The sequence below is a fragment of the Anomalospiza imberbis genome, chromosome Z (assembly GCF_031753505.1).
Source record: "Anomalospiza imberbis isolate Cuckoo-Finch-1a 21T00152 chromosome Z, ASM3175350v1, whole genome shotgun sequence".
Lineage (NCBI taxonomy): Eukaryota > Metazoa > Chordata > Aves > Passeriformes > Viduidae > Anomalospiza > Anomalospiza imberbis.
The window spans coordinates 24,865,450-24,886,416 of NC_089721.1; the positions used below are offsets into that span (position 1 = coordinate 24,865,450).

At 35.2% G+C, this 20,967-nt stretch overlaps 1 protein-coding gene across 9 annotated transcripts in view; it reads right to left on the reverse strand.

The window, feature by feature from the left end:
- ERCC6L2 (ERCC excision repair 6 like 2) overlaps nucleotides 1-20,967 on the reverse strand; it is a 112,290-nt gene that overhangs the window by 74,711 nt on the left and 16,612 nt on the right. For 7 of the 9 annotated variants that reach the window (XR_010994556.1, XM_068176801.1, XM_068176800.1 and 4 more), the window contains exons 8-16: nucleotides 20,063-20,176; nucleotides 18,512-18,631; nucleotides 12,368-12,439; nucleotides 11,043-11,188; nucleotides 6,040-6,135; nucleotides 4,583-4,682; nucleotides 3,462-3,614; nucleotides 2,740-2,820; nucleotides 287-1,442 (exon numbers count right to left, since the gene is read on the reverse strand). Coding sequence is in view for 8 of the 9 variants with exons in the window: in XM_068176801.1 (XP_068032902.1) it covers nucleotides 287-1,442; nucleotides 2,740-2,820; nucleotides 3,462-3,614; nucleotides 4,583-4,682; nucleotides 6,040-6,135; nucleotides 11,043-11,188; nucleotides 12,368-12,439; nucleotides 18,512-18,631; nucleotides 20,063-20,176 (2,038 nt within the window). In the remaining variant the exon portion in view is untranslated. Of the gene's footprint in view, nucleotides 1-286; nucleotides 1,443-2,739; nucleotides 2,821-3,455; nucleotides 3,615-4,582; nucleotides 4,683-6,039; nucleotides 6,136-10,111; nucleotides 10,424-11,042; nucleotides 11,189-12,367; nucleotides 12,440-18,511; nucleotides 18,632-20,062; nucleotides 20,177-20,967 lie in introns of those variants that run through there. The other 2 variants (XM_068176807.1, XM_068176808.1) reach the window with 2 other exon arrangements.

Consider the following 20,967-nt stretch of genomic DNA (forward strand, 5'->3'; position numbering starts at 1 on the left):
GTTGTGAATTTTTAATAAATCTTCAATCTCAGCGTATTTCAAGAGATGGTAAGGGTTTAAGCAAGAATTACAAAGCAGCCTGTCAGCCTATAAGACATAAAAGTAAGACTAATAAAGAGAAAGATACAGAAAGATATTACTGAATAATAATTTAGCAGAACATACTACATCTTATAACAGAAAATAATGTACAGCAACAAGAACTTAAAACCTGCTGACAATGGTAAATTAGACATATGTTATGACTTTAGTTGAAATAAAATTAACAAATTAACTTAATAGTTACCTAAATATTTGTCCAGTGAATCAATTTTTTTCTCTTGATGCTCAAATACAGTTTTACTTGCATAAGTTCTATGCATAGCATAATTGCTGGACTTAATTTGTGCAACAGAGGTATTTTGAATAGGACACAGCATTTTAGACCCAAACTGAATTCTGCTGCTCTGTTGTTTACTCCTATAGCTTTGCTTCCTGGCATGAATTTTCTCATCTGGAAAGTTATCTTCAGAGGATGAGAATTCATCTATATTCTGAGAACCACTTTCCTTTCCTTTTCTGTAGGGTTTCTTTACTTGTGGTAGAGATTCTTTCCACTTTGGAAAACTCCGAGTTCCTAGCTTTCTTGATTCAGAATTATGGGGAAGTTCAATATCATCAGACTCATCACTTATGTCACTCTCTCCTTTAAAATCTATGTCATTCTTGACATCTTCAACAGACATGGTGAAATTTGACTCAGTACTGTAGAATCCAAATTGTCTACTGTTTCCCTTAAACACAAACCCAGCTTTTTCTTTTGCTAACTCTTCACAATTTTCAGATGTTGACCTATGTATTTCATCTTCTTTAGTAAGCACTGGTTGCTGGCATACTTGAACTTGGGTAGGAAAGATGACATCATCATCTGCTTCAGAACTACTTTCAGTTTCCATGACTATGTCACATTGCTTTAAAATGCTTTGATCCTCATTTTTTCTGTCCCCTTCCTCCTCAGAGCCTGATAAACCAAGCCACTCTGTACTACGCATATCTTGTTTATCACTTCCATTTGGAGACAGAACAGTTTTCCCATGCTCCAAAACAGGCACACTGGTTTGACATTTCTGAAAGTCACCATGCTTGCTCCTTACATTTTTTCTTAAAGTGTGATCATCAGAACTTGAATGATGAGAGTTATAATTATGATCCCCTTCTTTGGTAGTCTCAATTTCTCTCTGCAACAACTGAGAGAATCCACACTGCATTAAGGAAAGCTGTCCCTTTGTTACCACAAAACTACTTTTATTGCATGGCTTCCTTGTGTCAGACTTTTTCACAGAACTCTCCAGAACATCATCATCATCATCACTCAAATCGTCGCAAAAAACAGTTTCTTCTCTTTTTAATTGGGCCTGAATGCTTCGAGGATCTCCATCTTCTTGGCAGTCTGGTTGTTCATACTAAAAAAAAAAAGAAAATACTACAAAGTTATTTAAGATTTATAGAATACGTAACATGCCTAATTCCAAAGCAGTGTTAAAAAAAGTGGACTTTCACTGTTACTCAAGCAAAAAATATATAAAATAGCATTATAAAATGCAAAATAATTCATAATGAGAAATTATTGAAGTGTCTGGCAGAATATTTTTAGCAGAAAAACACTGAAAACAACAAATAGTATTATGTACTTGAGACCATATATGCTGTACACTGCTAAAACAACTTATGCCTTCCCAATCCACATCCATATTTTTTAAGTTTATACTAATCTCATTGCTACTTTTCATCTTTCAAGGGTGCTTTGGAAGGTGACTTCATGATTCAGACCTTAATATTGTGTGTAATGACATTCGTAACAAAAATAAATCTCTGTGCAGTGGTTTACTTCCTTGTATAACATTCCACTCTAAAATTAATCGAGGCATACTGTAATCAACCAAAATTATGCCCAGGCAATCTTAAAACATTTTTAAGATACTAAAGTCCAGAACACCGCTCCAAAACTGCATACTACTGAGGTAAGAATTATGACAGCCTGTAAATGGAAGAAAGTAAATACCAAAATGCTGTACTCAGAGACATTTTAAAATTTATATATTAATCCTGAAATAATTCTGCTCATTAAAAAGCATTTAACATAAGCTTAAAAATTTGCTGTTTGTCAGCAAGTCATATGTGAGATCGTAACCATCCAGTTATGTATTATGAATATGAGACTGAGATGAATGTAAAGGCACATTAAATACTGACATATACGCACACAAATCTCACAGGCATAAGAGATAGTGGCTAATTTGTACTATAATTCAGGGCAATCTAATCTAATTATAACTTTACTCAAAGTACCTGAACATGGCGCTCAGTCAAAACATTCCTACAAATGCAATGCTCCTATTAAAACTGACCTTTGTTGGAAAAAAAAAAAAATCATCTTATTCCAGAAGGAAATCATTAGATAATTATATACATTAAAAATTAAAAAGACAGTATTGAACAGACCACTGGTTTGGTGGGAATCACTCTGATTGTCTGACTACAACAACTAAATAACCCAGGTCTTCTAGAGTTCCACAAAACCTGAACCTTTCAATCATCTAAAACCCCCCTACTCCTTTCCACAATTCCCTAAACAAAATCTTCTTAACAACAGGGTAAAAGTATTATCAGCCTCATGATATATTGTCCACATTTGCCACCGCAATACTGGGAACTAAAGGCCTGTCATGCTGTGGTGTACAGTCCACAAAGACATCTCACCTTTTCCGAGCTGCATGAACGATTCTCTTCCTTCAGCCATGTAGTTGCTGTCATGACTCCTGCTTCTACCCGTCCTTCCCTCTAAGACAATCAAATATGTTAACATAAACAGATTACACAAAGACAAGCACAGGAAAAAGAAGTGCAAGCACCAGAAATAGAATAAGCAAAGTCCAGACTAAATTCCTAGAGAGGAAAAATAACAAAATAAAGGGAAAGAAAACGAAACATGGAATAAAGCTGCAGTAAATTTGAAGATGTAAAGCCAGCTGTAGCAAACTTTTTTTAACAATTATTGACACCCCAAAAAGCACAACAAAGAGGTTAATGTGATCATAAAAAAATATTTTTATGATAAGAATTCTGTCTTAAAAGGTCAGTATGAGTTACTGATGAATAAAAGGTATCTGCACACAAAGCTGCATGAAAGTATCAAAAAATACGTTATGTAGTTTTTATACAAAAAATATATATACGAGGAAATTTATGAAAATTATAAAACAAGCTTTTACCCATCTCGGATTTAGAGAAATTTATCTGGTCTATATCAGAATGAGAAATTAGCATGCCTATTCCATTCAAGTCATTGCACAGACAAGTATTGATTAAGTTTCATCATTCTGTTTTATAGTGCTTCCATTCTAAACAATGACCAAAAAGCCTCATGAAGAAATGAAAAATGTAAAATTAATATCCAAAAGTAAAAGTTTAGTACTTCATACCTCCAATATGTCTTTGGTAAGACAGGACCCATGAGTCCTAAGTTTGAAAAGGTTATGAATCCCAAAAAGCTCTCCTTGATGTTCCTTAGATCCTTGTACTGCCTCAAAATACCGCCTGGCATTTTCAGTTCCAATCACTGCACAGTGAAGTTGCTAAAACAGAACAACACAAGAGCTTTCAGAAGTGTTTACTACAACAACACATCAGAATTTCCTGGCACCCAAATCATATACACAGCTTTATCTGTAACAAGCAGAAATTCCTAAGCAAGGATATTTTGGTTTAATTTCCCTGGCAGATGTTGGTATAATAGATTGTGGTACAATATGAACCTGCTTGGCTTTACTGAATTAAAAAAAAAATAGAACATTTGAAGACTTTAACTGCATTGTTGCCTATTATCAGATACCTACTATTCATGTTACTGGCACTCCTTTGTATCTTGACAGCTCAGCTTCCACTATACTAAACTATTAGCGTTTTTTTCACCTTCCTTTGCACTGTATATTTACTTGCTAAGGGAAAGCAATCCAAGTATAGTCAAAAAAACCCCAACCCTCAGACTTATAATTACTCTGTTTATTACTGCTTCTTCAGCTAGAAAAACACAAGTCAATTTCAAAAAAAAAGAAAAAAATATTTATACATCCTTTCAAGACTTATACATGCTTTTTGGAAATCCAAGCAGATTGGACCAGAAATCCCGGTCTTCTTTTTCTAAGAGATCACCAACTTTTCTTCTATAGCATCAGTAAGATTTCTGCTTTACTTTCTCCAGACTTTCATGAGAAAAGTTGCATGAATCAAACTGCTGCAGATACTTACTACAACTAACACAGCTGTACTTCATAAGTCTTCAAATAAAAGCAGTTCTCTGTATAACCTGAATAATGTACACTGCATAATTAAACTGTCAATAGTTAAAGAAAAACACTTGAATACAAGTATAATTCTGTTCCATTCTTTAACAGCTGCTAAATGATGCACTTTGGCTTAGTACATTAAGCTATTATATACCATAAACACAAGGTAAACTACAATTTTACTACAGGCTAGATTAGCTTTCAGTTGCTGAAACTTCTGGGAAGAGCTCCCCATTTAAACAGTTTGTGAGCTTTACCTGTTTATAAACTTGTCGCAAGTACATAATCTCTTCCACAGTTCCCAAGGATATCAATCTAAACACTTTAACAGCTCTGTGTTGGCCAATTCTATAAGCTCTGCAAGGACATGGCACATTAAAAACATTTTAAGAAATGAGAGCTCTTAGGGGTAGTAATAAACAGCAAACAAAGGAAATATATAAGTGCATTCTAATAAAACAGGACTATTCAAAATTATGTATATGTTGATTGGGTTGTTTTCCTTACTTTTCTGAATTTTCCTCAGTAATTGATTTCCTTTTCCTTCAGTATTTTATATTTTTCCCCAGGCCTATCCAGTTTCAAAAGCCTTCTCCTCATTTTTTATCACAAGAACTGTCTCCCACCTCTCCACAAAACACATCCTCTCTGTTTATCTCAGGTTTGTTGCGGTTTTTTTTTATCTTTTGTGTCTCCACCTACTTTTGCTCAAAGTATTCTCCTATTTCCATTATACAGGAATTAACTCATTGATTACTTGGAGCAGTTAGTTCTTTCTTAACTTCATAAATCACTTTACAAGATACAACATCAAAAAAACAGGTAATGAACTGACAGTGTCCTATTCTAATGGTAAATTCTGAGACTTCTAATTCACAGGAGGCTAAAACAATTCATAGTAATGTGATCTTACAAAGATTCTTTAAAGATAGTCCTCAGTACATGTTTCTGATATACTTCCCTAGAACAGGTTCACATAAACACATCCTAGAAATCAGAAAGACCCTTAAAACAGAATTACGTAATTGCATGAGATAACAGAAACAAGTGTATTTCTGCTCATGAAAATATATAAATCTACTGAATTTTTAATATTCTTTTATAGGTTTTTAGTACTCTTTATAGGTTTTTAATATTCTTTACTTCAGTTACTAAAAGGTCTGCCTTGGATTCCTAGGGAAATATCCTACAGTCAAAAAGTCTTGAAAGAAAAATTTGCATTACTGGAAATACTCCAACACCATAATATCAGAGACAGATATGAGTGCTAAAAAGACACTAATCTCCACAATGGTGAAGCAGAAGAGAACATAAAGTGCCCCTGCCTTTTATGGCTTGGGAATTCAAAGCACCATTTGAACTAGGGCCAACTACAATGTATTCTTCATGAAGAACACAAGAAAAATGTCATATACACACATATTCTAGAGATCACAAAAGTTTTAGTAACCACAAGGAGGTTTTTTTGAGTTTTTGTTTGGCCCACTGCTGCAAAAAAAGAAATAAAGGAAAACATATTGTAAAATTTGGGTTAAAATAATCACATCAAAGCTAAAACCAAATTCAGTTGGACTTTTCCTATTTCCTATAATCTTGTGGATTAATCAGACGATGTAAAAATTTTCTTACTTGAGAAAAAAATTTTAGTTTTTTCAGATTACAGAATGAATGGAAGTATGCAACATAGATCAAGTTCTGTATTTTGAGAGTGTACCTGTCAATCGCTTGAAGATCATTTGCTGGATTCCATGTAGGATCAAACAGTATAACAACATTGGCACCAACAAAATTAAGACCCAGTCCACCAGCCCTGAAAACATAAAAATGAAAAACCAGAACCATATGACAGTAAGAATAAAATTGCAACTAGATTGTTCTGTATTAGGTCCATACTTGCCTACCCTTCCCCAATTCAACAACAACAAAAAAAAAAAAAACTAAACAAAATGAAAGATAATGGAAACAGTGCAGTACAGCTTTGTGTTACTGTTGTACTAACAACCACCAAGTACTCAAATAACCACTGCCATAAAATACCATTTTCTCATGTAAATATCAAGATTGTTACAGGCTGCATAAATATAACCAACTGCTATAAACTTAGTAAAAATCCCTGTTGCTACATCATTCCCATTAAGTCCTACACAGGGCAACACCCCTAAATACTACAATGAAATTCATAATCAGTTTTATGCCAGTTAACATTATGGAAGCAGGAAAATTACAGGTGAAATTTTACTTCATCTAATCCCAGTACATAGTTTTTGACAATAATGCTATGCAACTTTCACTAAAGTGGTCACAATCTCAGGTAAGCCATAACTGTAAGCATTAACAACTAACACAAGTGGATTTGTACAGTAAGTTACTCAGCTGTCAGCCACATAGCTGCATATGAGCAACATTCATACCAGTCATTAAAAGGAAAAAAGTTGCAGTCAGAAATTTGTCTGCTCTGCGGGTTAGGAGTCACAAGGGTACCACCTGCATCATTTTATAACACTCAACACCTGTAGACTCTTTTCAGGTAAAACCTGCAAGCCAGACAAGAAATTGAGCATGCATCTAACCTGAGGCAGCTAACTGCTGAACCCTGCAAAACTGCTCAGTTACTTGGAGTTTGGCATGTGCATAGATGAATGATTTGATAGGAGCAAAAGTGAGGAAAATACCACCTCTCATCCAGCTGCAAAGCAAGCAAATACTGAATTTTTTTTTGACTGGCTCAACCAACTACCATACAAAAGATACAAGCTCCTAAAGCACAAGCTAAATACTATTATTAAATAAACTATTAAAACAATTATTCACATTAGCATAGGCATCACTAATTCCAAGTGTGCTATTTTTCTGAAAGCAGTACTGCAAAATTGAAAAAGTCAATCCCATTTAACTTATCAAGCACCTGGTTTAACAGATTACTTTAAATTTTGCTTGTTTGAAGCACACAATAAATACAAGAAAGGTAAAATTTTCAGGTATAAGAGTGAATGGAGACAGAAACCAAAAACTTATGGAGCTCCACCACTTTTTGGTTTTCATGGAGTCCATGTCAATGTAAATGCAGCTGTGGCCTTTCCCATCTAAGTATGGTGTAGCTCTGGGTTAGTTATATCTGGAAAAGGAGGGGATACAGAAACTTGCCAATATTAATGGATGATTCTAGAGAACTCACATTCTCAAACTGTGAACTACTGAATAACAATATTTGGGTTGGGTTTTTCTTTCTTTTGAAAAATACATTATGGTATTTGAAAATACATTATGGTATTTTTCACATTTAGTGTGTTTCTTTTTAATGAAAAAAACCTCTTTTTAGTAAGAGTTCGGACTCTCCTGTTTCCAAACCAGCCCTGCAGTTGGACTGAAACATAAGTCAAGATGTAAAACCAACTGTCCATTAAAATCAACAAAACAGGATATCCAGCTTTACAATAATTTTACCTTTCGGTAATTTTAGGTATGACTCAAAAATTCAGTTAGTCCAAAACAGAAAGGAATGGCTCCTATATCCTTCACAGACAGAACAAATGCAGCAGTTTGTGCATTTTGAGTTACATACTCCCATTTTACCTTTCATTTTAACTAGCAGTTAGTCATTATTGCAATTTGGTTCATGCAAATTACTATGATATGGCTTAAATAAAGAGCTTTGTTTAAAAGAACAGTTTTCAGAACACCATCTTACTTAAAACAGCACAACTTAGTACCTCAAAAGGTACAGAACAATAGTACATTAGGAAAGGGTCTATGAAAGTTTTGATTATGTAATTCTGTTTACCAAGCTAGGTTTTTTATATTTTCTATGCTCTTTGTTTCAGAGAGGTTTTTGTGGCTGAAAGTTCTTTGGATGCAATCATATGCACACTAAAAGTTGTTCAAAACATTTCTGAAAGAATTAAAGCTAAATGAAGTAGAAAAAGTAAAAAGTAATTAACAGCAGGCCAGTAATGGACAGTAATAGAGAATGCTACAGGTAGAATGGAAGTGGGCCTTACATGATAAAAGCTACCTACAAATTTCTCTAGACACTTCTCTTTACATAATAAGAAAGCTGAGAAGCAGAAATGGATTTTCATTAACAATTAATTCTGACAGAACCAACCTAGAGAAAGACCAGCACAAAAAAATCCAGAAGTGGTGATTTAAAGGCAGACATACTTGCTGCTTTTATTTATTCCAGAAAACTAGGATGGAACAGAACTGTGCTGACTTTGGTACTGGTACATATGCAGTTTCCCTTCTTTTGGCTTAGCAGCACCACTGGAACTGAAAGCTTTGACATTCTTCTATCAAGTTACAGCAACTACAGCAATTATTTTAATGTTTCTAAGCATGCCTAAAAATCTTTTTCTCTTTTTCTAAATAATCACATTTTCCCAGCAACACCAGTGCAAGACTGAAGTATTCTCCAACAGGTATTACTTCATGACACTTAGAAGTTCCAACAGGCCTATACCTATTTTTCCCTAGTGCTCAACCTGAAATTGATGATCTAATGGTTTGATTAAATGTCCAAGCTCTGAAGCAATCAATTACATTTTCTCTCAACACCTATAAAATATATTTATCCATAAAGCCCTATTAGTCACAGCTGTCAATAAAAGCATTAGGGATAGCCATGCGACTATGCTTGGTACCAATATTAACTTCAAGATTGAGGTCAAATCTACAGATAGACAAACTTTTATTTTTTTATTCTTTATTCTTTTATTTTCTTTTTTAAGGTCCCATTTCTCAAAAATGTCACTGATTAATTAAAACCAGGATTTTCAAATCTCTATGGACTATATATACATGATTTTGAAAAAAAAGGAATATAAAATATGAACATTGCAAATTTAATAGTGAAAGTTATCATCAGTGCTGCACTGTAGTTCTCTGATTAATGTTTTATGGTTTCTAAGCTGCAGATTAATTGTGCCAGTGAACATAATGGCAGTCTCAAGATTACTATGCAGAGAACTCATCCTTTGCAGAATGCACTTACACATCCAAAAGACCATGCAAGTATTTTCAGTGAAAATCAACATTTGGTTCTCTGAACAATGAGAACTTCAGAACACACATGAATTGACTACAGAGAGCAGTCAGCCAGAAACTTTGCAAGAAAGTACAGACAGAAGAGTATGAACCAATTCTGTCAATGTACTCTGTAATGCAAAATATAGAATATACTCTAAAGCATATTATTATTTTATATATGTCTGAAATCTGAGTGAGAGGAAAGACCAATCTCTTGTACAGCAGAAATAGGATAAATCACTTTCTAATTTCCAAAGCATTACAAATGTAAAGATGCTTCCATTGCTGTGCATCAAGCAAGGAAAAAGATAATTTCCTGTTATCTGTAGTAAACTAGGCAAACAATTGCACCCTTTGTTTTGCTTACAACACAGTAGTTACATTGACTATAATTCCATTATGGTTTGTTCCTTTCACTTGTTTCATAAGATAAGTAAAACTACAAACAACAGAATCAAGCCTTTTCTCCAGCACCATCAGCAGGCAGAGAAGGCTCATTATTTTATACAGAAGCTCTCAAAACACAAAGGAGAAAGTCCATCTCTGTTTAGTTGACCTTCATTTATATTTTGATTTAAATTAATGAGTGAGAACTAACAGATCTATGATAACAGTACTGACTGATGTAAAAATTAGTCCTTCATAATGCTATAGATTCTGAAATTTCCCTCTGTCTTCAGGGACAAGTGGTATGGACCCATGAAGGTCTTAGAGAAGCTCATGGCCAGGTTTCACAATTGACAGAGATTACAAGCCAGTGTACATGACCAGTATCACAAATCTCTTCACAACCCTGAACATAAGCACCAGAGTATGTGAAGACTGCTCTGATATCCACTTGCAACAGCCTTTAAGATAATGTCTGCTCTAGTTATATAAAGGTAGTTTGGATCCTGCTAACTCAAACACACCCACTTCCAGTAAAAAAGTACAGTGATCAGATACTCATATTTAATCAAGTTTCACTGAGTTTTCCCCTCTGGGTAGGAGGCAAAAGGAGCAAAGCTTCTCTTTGCTCCTTTTCTGCCCTTGCCCAGTAAAAAATTTCATCCAAGATGAAGCAAGGAAGTAATCTGAATAAAACAAATAGTCATTATAGTAACAATAACTTTAGTTGAACATAATAATCTATTTCAAAACAATTTGTTATCCATCGTAAATGGATAAGCAAATCTGATATGTAAACACATTTTAAAAAGACAATAAAAGACCTTGTTGAAATATTTTAAATAGACATGTTATCTAAGCAACATGATTAATAAATTGCAGTAATAGTGAGAGAATTTCCATTCAATATGGCACTTCATGTTCACACTCACTTGCTAGTTCTATTTCTGTAAAACAAGAAACTGAGTCTGTCTACAATAAAATTAAAAGCCTTTTGTAGATAATGACATAATAATGTTTTAATAGTAATGTTTAAAACTGCTTCTTCAATCCTACAACAACTTTAAACTAAGATCCAGAAGACCCACTTCCTTCTGATCTCAGAAATCCTCACGAAGCAGAAAGGAGGGAGGGAGAAGGTGTCCATAAATTTTAAGAAGCTTCAGACCAAAGCAGTAAGTCTATACTTATTGTCACCTTCTCAAAGAGTAATCCCTCACAAACTCAGCAAGAAAAATGCAGAGTAACCAATTTACTAACACTAGACAGACATATTGAAACAAACTACAAGTTAAATTTTCTTACATTGTAGATACAAGACATAAGTTGATTTCCTGAAGGCTGTTGAACTCTCTTACAATTCTGATCCTATCTTCTGATTTTGTATTTCCATCAAGTCTTCGGTAATCTAGCCCAGATGCCATGCAGTACTGTTCTAGCACATCTAGCAACTGAGTGGAAAAATGAAGGAAAAGGTTAAGTACTTAATAGTATATTTTTAATTAAACATGATCACAGGGACCACGTTTATCAAATACATTTTTAGTATACCACCATTGCTAATTATGGTAAATATGTGCCATTTTGGTATCAACATTCATGATTCTCTTTATCTCTATGATTATCTCATTCGTGATTCTACAGCACTCAAGGTGATTAATATTGGTGTGCTGTGGTCTGACTCCATCATCCCACCCTGGCTGCCTGTTTCATCACTACCTGTCACACAATCCAACCCAATCAGCAGGCAGTCCATTTAAGCAGCTTCCTCCCATCTTAGCAAGCTGCAATTACTTGAAATACAGTAAATGAGCATTACAGCCAGCATAGAGTGCACAGTCAGAGTTCAGGGGGTATGGAGTGAAAGACACTGCAGTAACCAGCAGTCAGTCTGGTACTGGAAACCATAAAACATAACCTAAGATGCATGAGTACTCTACTACTGCATCTGAACATTAAACTTGCATTTGTTCTTGAAGTAAAAATAAAAAAAGAGGTATTTAAGAATTCTGAACTACCATTCAAATTACTATTTTTTAAAATACTTTTTAGTGCTATCATTACAAATATTTAAATAAAAGCCCCAATACAATAGAGTGCACTATTTCAGGAAACACATTATTCCCTAATAAGGAAACCAAGAAGCAAGTACCTTAAAAGTAAAATGTACATATAAGTCTTGCCCCAATTAGAGAGTTTTAACTTCAAATCAAGTAGTGTAGCAAGAATTGAAGTTTCATTGCTGATGATGATTAAAAGTCAGCAGAATGAGGAAATTTAACTTTCAGTGTTAACACAAAGGTTTTATGATATGGCAGGCATACTTAGCTATGACAGTGCCCTAACTCAAGACATACCAGCTGAACTTAGCTATCTGCACCTGAAGTAATACAACTATTTCAGAAAGCTTTAGGGAAAACAGAAGAGTGTTACACTTGTTTTGCTATCACCATTTTTATCATGACGTAACATAAGGTTTCAATATGCTTGTGGAGTATGGCACACTGTCCTCGTAATTACTCCTAACAATAGAAGCAATATGGAAATGTGGTTGACAAGGTGTCAACTTTCAGATTCACACTTCAGAACTTACCTCTGCAGTTAATTGATAAAAATCACATGGAGCTCACCTTTGTGGAAAAGGAGAAAAGAAGAACTTTATCCTTATTTATTTGGAAGTGATTTAAAAGCTGCTGAAGGACCTGTAAATGAAGCATGGCAGAAAAATGAAGGCATTTTTATCTAAAATCTAAATTATCTAAATTTTTATCAGGTTATCTTGCACACACTTAACTCATGTTTTGAACCTCCTAACAGGCCACACTGAACTTAATTATTTGCAAAGCCAAGCAAAGCCATAACAGAAATCATTACTAACATAATAAATGGCCCAAAGGTAATGGAGACGCTGGAACTTTGCATTTTTCAATGATGTACATGGAAATCCTACTGTAAAAGGTCATCAGACCACTAAGAGGTAGATTCAGAAGCTACTTGTGTCAGTGCACAGACTGCAACAAAACATTACTGTCACATACTAGCTCAGATTGAGTTTTTTATTTAAAAAATGCATATATTTATCCTGAAAACTCCAAGGTTTGTTTAAACTTTCTGTTCTACATCTGAGTTCAGTGCTTCTTGGAACTTGTCTTCTTAAAATAATCAGTGAGATGTATGCCCCTCCCCGCTCCCACTCTCATCTGTTGCTCTGTTTATAGTAGGATCCAGCTTCCCAGACTCTGCACAGACCTTGAAATGCCAATAATCTGCCCACTCACAACGTTCTTCTGGTGGGGAAGCAAATAATCCAGAGCCTTGTGTATAATAGTGATACTGTTATTTTCAAAAGAACCATGTCCACATCTGGCAATTGCAGCTCCAGAGCACTGTGCTGAAGCCATACACAATGGGAAAAGAGGAATTTTCTGTACCATGACTGTAGCTTTTTCCCACTGAGCAATAAATATTTTTGAAATTGTATTTATTCACAGATAAATAGATAAACTGTTAATCAAGAATTATTTCACTACAAGCCTAATAAATCTTTGACAATCAAATAATGATGAATGCTTGTATTAATGTTACAATTCTGGACAATACCTAGAACATAAAATGGTAATTATATGTCACTTATGAACTCCTTAGTAAATCTTAGCCAGCTTGTCACAAGTGAAAACAAGGTACAAATGACAGATTTTTTGGCCTCATTTCATTGTACATGAACATATAAACTAGGATTTATTTTGCTGCGGAAAAATACACAACAGGCCATTTAGCAGGAGCTATACCAGTCACATTTGCATTTTATTTAGCCACATTAAGAAAAGAAACGACATTCTTTTAAACTAGAAGGAATTGGCTTCTGTGTTATTGTTATTACTATTAAAATACAGATCAAATAGTGACTTTCCTATAGGAGAATACAAAAATAAATCCATGCAATTTGCTTAAATGAAATTGATCAATTTCATCCCCACTGAGAATTTAACTATTCTGGAGTAAGAAACAACTCTAACAGGGAAAAATAATGAATGTTTTTGCACCAAAGAGAAGTAAATTCTACACTTGCACACCAGAATATTATCCTGTATGTTTTTAGCCCAAAACAGAAACATTTGCTCATATTCAAGCAGAAGTCACATGTTCTTTGTAAGCGTACACATGGATTTAAAATACGTCTCCCAATTGCGAGTCATCTGTATGTGATGAAATTTTACCTCTTGCTTTTGAGAACTTTTTTCTATACATATGTTCAAGCTATCCTACAGTATTTTTTAAGCCTTCAAAGCCAGCCCTGCCTGGGTCAGGGTTATGTCTAATGGCAGAGGTTACCATTTCTTGAAAAGTGCTCCAATAGACTCCCATTTTCCTACTGAATGATGATATCCCAAGCAAAACTAATTTAATCAATACAACAGTTATTCCTAAGAGATTTGTATTAAGAACAGTATTCCCAAACCCCACAAATGGCTCTCTGTGGCAATCTATGCAGTTAAAAAAAAGTAAATAAATCTTAAAAAAAATATTTCAACTGCCCCGACATTTAAGAACCCTTTACACCTAGAAAGCTTATAGAATCTCTCTGAGACACAATTTTAACAAAACTGTAGAAATAATCAAACAAGGTAGCCTGAATGAGAATTACTGCAGGACTGGAAAGCTATCCTCACTTATCTTCTTTTCCAAGCAGTCCCCAATACTTCCATGTGGACAATCTGAAATCATTTGGTTTCAAAAGCAATGAACCACTTGTCCTTGAACTTTGCAGGTCCCCACTATTTTACAACATCATAACAGAAAAACAGTGGTTTCCAAACAAAGTAAGACATTCCTTTCACTCAATTCTCATATATTCAACCACTTCTATTTAAAAATCTAAGCATGAAATTTACCTTGTAATAAAACATGTCAGCAAAGCTTGCCAACTGTACATTCTGCAGTACATGTGAAAAGGAGGGGATAATTTCACAAAAAAAGCTGAAGCTTTTAATCACTGTGTATTACCCATCTCCCACTATAACACAGATATATTAGTGTCCTTGTTATACCGTATTAGGTACACCATCAATGATTATACATGTTGTACATTTGGATTGTAGGACTGTTTTTTCCAGGTTCTTGTAATCCAAAATTCAGAAAAAAAATCCTGGGGTGGCATGTTAATGCTATAGCTTGCAAAACACAGATTCACAACAACAGGCAGGACACAAATACTCTTTAACCCTTGCGTACAAGCAAATCTAGTTTTACTGGTGGAAGTAATTCATATCCCATAACAGAATGCTTCCCTGTGTGTTTTATCTCTGGTTGGAGAACAGATAGGTTGAAGATGGAACCTTTTCAACTCTGCAAAACAGTTACAGCTGCTTAACCAACAAACATTAAAAAAAAATCACAGCCCTTCTCCCTTTCCTGAATAAATTTTTAAAAAATGTTGCAAACTATTCCTTTGTAACTATGCTCATCTACAAAAGAATAATCACCTGTACCAAAATTTCTGTGTAGTCTGTAGTGAATTTTAAGTTAAAAGATAAAGTAATGCTTATTCAGTCTACACTACCAGATGAAAGTTACAAAAGAATGTCAGTTAGTTTCTAGAATTTATGAAGTTTCTAGAATTTATTTATTAAATGAATGATGAATTTATTTATTTAGGAAATGCAAACTACTACAGTTAAACAAGGTTACTAAAAACATTTTACTATAATTTGTCTCAGTTATTTCCAAATAAACACATTAAAAATTTATAAAGCCATTTCCAAGCTCTAGTACCAGTTGACTCTTCTGTGATTACTTTCATATGGTATGACAACTTTCTAAATTACGTACTTCCTGAATTATTTTGCTTTCACAGTATAAAATGTAAAATCATCACAAATATCTTCCATTCTATAATTTAGAAAAAAAAAAAAAAAAAGCAAGTCACCACATCAAAAACGTATGAACCAGTTTTTGGCATCATGACGTTAAAACAAACAGACCCAAAGACCTGCTTATTTTCAATAACAGCTATATATCTCATTATTCTCCTTCCAGGCACAAAAATCACCAAATCATACAATATTTTGAGTTAAAGATCATTTAGTTTCAAACCATGCCACCATGGGCAGAGATGCCACCTACTTGATTCAAAGTCCCATCCTAACTGGCCTTGAACACTTTCAGGGACAAGGCATCCACAGCTTCTACAGACAACCTGCTCCAGTGCCTCGCTACCCATACAGTGAAAAATTTCTTCATATTATCCAATCTAAACTTACTCAGTTTCATTTTGAAGCCATTATCCCTTTCCCTATCACTGTAAAATGTCCCTCTCCAGATTTCTTTAGACTTCCTTCATCAGTGAAAGGCAGCAATAAGACTACCCAAGAGCCTTCTCTTCTCCAGACTCAGCAACCTCAATTTCCTCAGCCTTTCCTCATAGAAGAGGTGTTCCACTCATCTAATAATCTTCATGGCCCCTTTGGACTTGTTCCAGCATGTCCATATAATTTTTGTGCTGAGAAAGCTGGATACAGTACACTGCATGAATGGAGCAGAAGAGGAAAATTGCCTCTCTTGCCCTGCTGGCCACATCTTCTTTGCTGTTTTCCAGGACACCTGTGGCTTTCTCAGATGTACTACCCTTTGGCCACACCTGAACCACTTCAGGCACCACTCCCTCACAGCTACTGCACAAAATTAACTCTAGCCAGAATCAGGACAGCATCTTACCACAACCTCATTTCAGGTAATTGTACAGAGCAATAAGGAGGCTCAGGAGAGACCTTTTCTCCAGGCTAAACAAATCCCAGCTGTCTCAGCTGCTCCTCATAAACCTGACACTCCAGACCCTGCACCAGTTCCTTTGCCCTTCTCTGAACATGCTCCAGGCAGCATCTCAGTGTCCTTCTTGCCCAGAGGGGCCTCGAAAAGGATACAGTGCTCAAGGTGTGGCCTCACTAATGCCAAGCACAGGGGAAGAATCACCTCCCTGATCCTACTGGACAAAAAATTTCTGATATAAGCCAAGATGCCACTGGCCTTCCTGGCCACCTGGGCAAACTGCTGGCTCATGCCCAGCCACTGTTGACCAGCACCTCCATGTCCCTTCTCACCTGGCAGCTTTCCAGCCACTCTGCCCCAGCCTGTAGTACTGCATGGGATTGCTGTGGCCAAATGCAGGACCTGGCATTGGGTCTTGCTGAACCTCATACCATTGGTCTCAGCCCACTGATCCCTCTGCAGAGCCTTCTTAACCTCCAGCACACCAACAATCCCACCCATTTTAAGATTACAAACCTACTGAGAGCACTCTTGATTCCCTCATCCAGATCACCAATAAAGATGTTAAACAGGACTGGCCTCAAAAGTGAACCCTGGGAGATACCACTGGCGCCTGGATGTCAACTGGATGTGGCACCATCTATCACCACTCTCTGGGCTCAGCTACCCAGACAGTTTTTAATCTAGCAAAGGGTGTACAAGTCCAAGCCATGGGCTGCCAGCTTTTCCAGGAGAATGTAATGGAAAAAAAATATAATAAAATAATAAAAAAAGTCAAATAGTAATGTGAATAATGTGATGGTAAAATAATCAGTAACAGAATTGCTTCATAAGCAATTCTTCAACTTCTGAAGATGATGTATTTAGTTTTTAAAGCTATGTATTAATTTAACATAAATTCACCTTCTCAAAATAATCAAGTATATATATATATATATATATATATATATATATACAGGCATTTCACACATATGTATTAACAGTAAAGAAAGATGTTGCTTACATAGTAACAAATCAGTAAAGTGATAACAGCCATCCCTGCTACAGCAACATAGTCCTCCCACTACCACTAGTCCCATGAGGAAAATGTTAATATCCAGGCTTACGGAGAGCCAAAATTCTGCATAGCTCCTACCTCTTCCAATTACTCGCAGCTCCAGAGTACTACTAAAACTAGTAAGGTTTTCTTTTTAATTACTAAACAACATCATCCTCAGATCCACTATATGTCATCGCGTCATCTTTTGTTCCTCTCTGAAACCAGAGAAAGACAGTTTCTGACATGAGGAGTTTTGCAGATTCATACTAGACACATTTATTTTGGTCATCTTCAGCACAACTACTATTATTTTCATTTATTGTCCAAAGGGTTCAAGAAATCAGTAAGCACTCAGTATATTTTCACCAGTTCCATGCCATTCATGACTGTGTAGGTCCCACTCACATTTACCCTAAGACATTCTTTACAGTCTGGAGGGTTCCAGCCTCCTTGGCTGCTTCTGACACAGTTACTAACTACACTTGTGGCCCTTCTCTGAACTGTCCTCTGAACCTTTTCAAATCTAACATCTGCTTTTTGAGAGGAGAGATTGGAACTACACACAAAATTCAAGCTGTGCACAAACCATTAAGTCCATAATGATTTTGTTTTGCTTCCTCTTCTTTGACAGCTATTTATGACTGTCACCAGAATCCATGGTTTAATGAAACAATAGTTCTGTTGACTATAAGCGTCATTTCCATGCCCACCATCAAACATGTGAAGCTAAAATCTTAGAAAATTTTAGCATCACAGATTACTCTTATTCAGTCTTTGCCCAGATAAATACTGATCCATGACAGGAGATTCCTGCTGTTGTATGATGAACAGTAAACAGAATAACTGAAACCCCTAAAACTATTAGGTGTATATTTTCTTATATCCATATATCATATATATATTTTCTTATAATATAGGCCAAATCTATTGCTATTAATAAAATTTTATTTCTTCTAAGGAAGGGGTTTACCTTCATTTTTCCACTATATTTTGGATCTGAAATAGTTTCAAAGGCTGCATCTTTGCTTAACTGCACAAAATCTGGAAAACTGGAAAATACCTGGCTGCAAACTCGTTTGATATGCGCTTCCTGGAAGAAAAGCAGAAAGATTGAACAGGTGTTAAAAATCAGAGATATATTAAGCAATGCAAGGAGTTAAACAGGTTGAAATATGACCTGCCAAAGTATCTCAAGAGTTATGTGGTTTTTAATTTAGTCCACTACAAAACTGCTGGATAAAACATATCCTGTGTGTTTTGCTTTGTTTCATTTAAAACCAAAAGATTTCTTAATCTGAAATCATGGATCGTATTCAGAATTTCTTCTCCTGGCCAGAATTGTCAGTTTCAAAAAAAATCTGTTGCCTTGAGGTTTGCATTACCCAAGGGTTGTGCACCAACATTTCTCTTGACTTTCTCAGGTAACAAGCCAGTATGGGAATTACATATTTTTCCACAACAAAAACTGTAGAGGAAACAGACTTAAGGTGTTCAAAAGCCACATAAAGCTCCATTGTTAAATTTAGCTCTGCACTTAAACATAACCTCACACTTTAGGTCCACTTTTCCAGAGAGAAAGAAAAGATCACATCTCTCACCTAAGAATAACACATGTAAGCAACTTCAACACTCAAGGTAAGAAACACTACAAAGTATTAGTTTCCTTAGTAGATGTTGGTAAAATCAGTAATCATGGATGATGCAGAAGACTGTGAGTCACAAAATACTTGTATTCCATGATTTCAGAGGTTATTTAAATCTCAGACATTATAACAATAAAAACTACATATGCAATACACAAAAAAGCCCACTGGAAACATCTGTGAATATGCTGTGTGTAATGTGCTGGACACTCAAAGTAACATTCATGAAAAAGCAAAACTGCTTTAATGGAACAAACTTGCAAAATTAGCTATGACATTCTGATTTCTCTTCCTTGACAGATTCTAAGAAAAAGTTGTAACATCTCTATATACCTTTCCTCATTCCTGGATCTTAAGGCTCACAAACAAGCATTTCTGAAACTGCCATTTGTGGGTCTTGTTACTTGCCATAACAACAAGATTGGGTGATACTGATCTTTCATTGAACAATTTCTTCTAAAACCTGTTTCTCATTATTTAAACAAACTCAGCTCTTAACATAAAGTACTAGAGAAAAAAAACCCATTCTAATTATCTATTATTTGTTTATTTGCACCAAGACATTCTTCTTATAGGCACTCTTCATAAATGTAACAAAAATGGCACTATTAGAAATCATTAAAAATTACTCCCTCCTAAGCTCTTCAATGTTTTATAACCCTTACTTTCAGATATGAAGCAACTAAATGAACATGTTGTTTTATCTAACATCTTTACAAGGTATGCATTCTGTATGACTGAATGGAATAGGAATTTTACAAAATATCTCAATTACAGTTAGTTAAGAATTGTAATGAGGCCAGCAGCAATTTTCATTCAAGAGTTTTCATCCCATTCATTTTACAAAAGTCTATTTTTTACATACATCTGAAACTAACCTGCAGCTTGCTAGTGTTGTCTGTCTGCAGCAGTGCAGCATGATTTGCAACCTTCTGTAGGATCATTAGGTAACTGAAGCGCAATGACTTAATTGTTTCACCATGTGCATTTACCTACAAAAAAAACCCAGTTTATGCAAATAAATACTACTGAAAGTAAGTAATAATGTCAAATAAGTGCTATTCTTACCAGGTTTAATTCTTATCAGGTTTAACAATTCTTAGTACTATAACTGATCCCCAAGAGATGAATATTGTATTTCTGACAAAAACGAATCAAGTTTTATTCTTCCTTCAGCTTTGTCACCTTCTTAATAGAAACATCTTCTCAATAAGAAAATAACCATACAGCTATGATCACTGCTTGCTAAACATTTCAGACAGTAACTTCTACAGACATCCCATGGAGATAACCTAGAATTCTTCAGTAAACAAGAAGACGGTAACTTTATAGCTATTTAAATCAAGCAAGAGCAGTTTGAATGACTTCTTACCTTTCAACAGCTAACTTTACTTTTCTCTCCAGCAAAAGCCTATAAAGCTTTACAAACTTCACAAATAGCATAATTCAAGCTTCAAGACATTCTACAGTGCAACAGCAAATGTGCAACAGCATCAGCTATCTTCCTAGTTATGGCTGGCTGGCTTGATCAATATTTATTTTCCTTTGCCCTCTCAACTTACTAAATTTCAAAGTTAACTTTGGAATAAAACAGTCTGTAAGAGCACTCAACTATCTGCAGCCCTGCCTACTGCCCTTTTGTGAATCAAGTCCACCAGCATTTCTTTTTTTCTACAAAACATCACTAGAAACAAAAGCCTGCAAAGAGGGCTACTATCCATGGAATATTAAACAAAACTGATAAGGGGATTGCTCATAAAGAAAGATGCAGGAGACTGAAGAA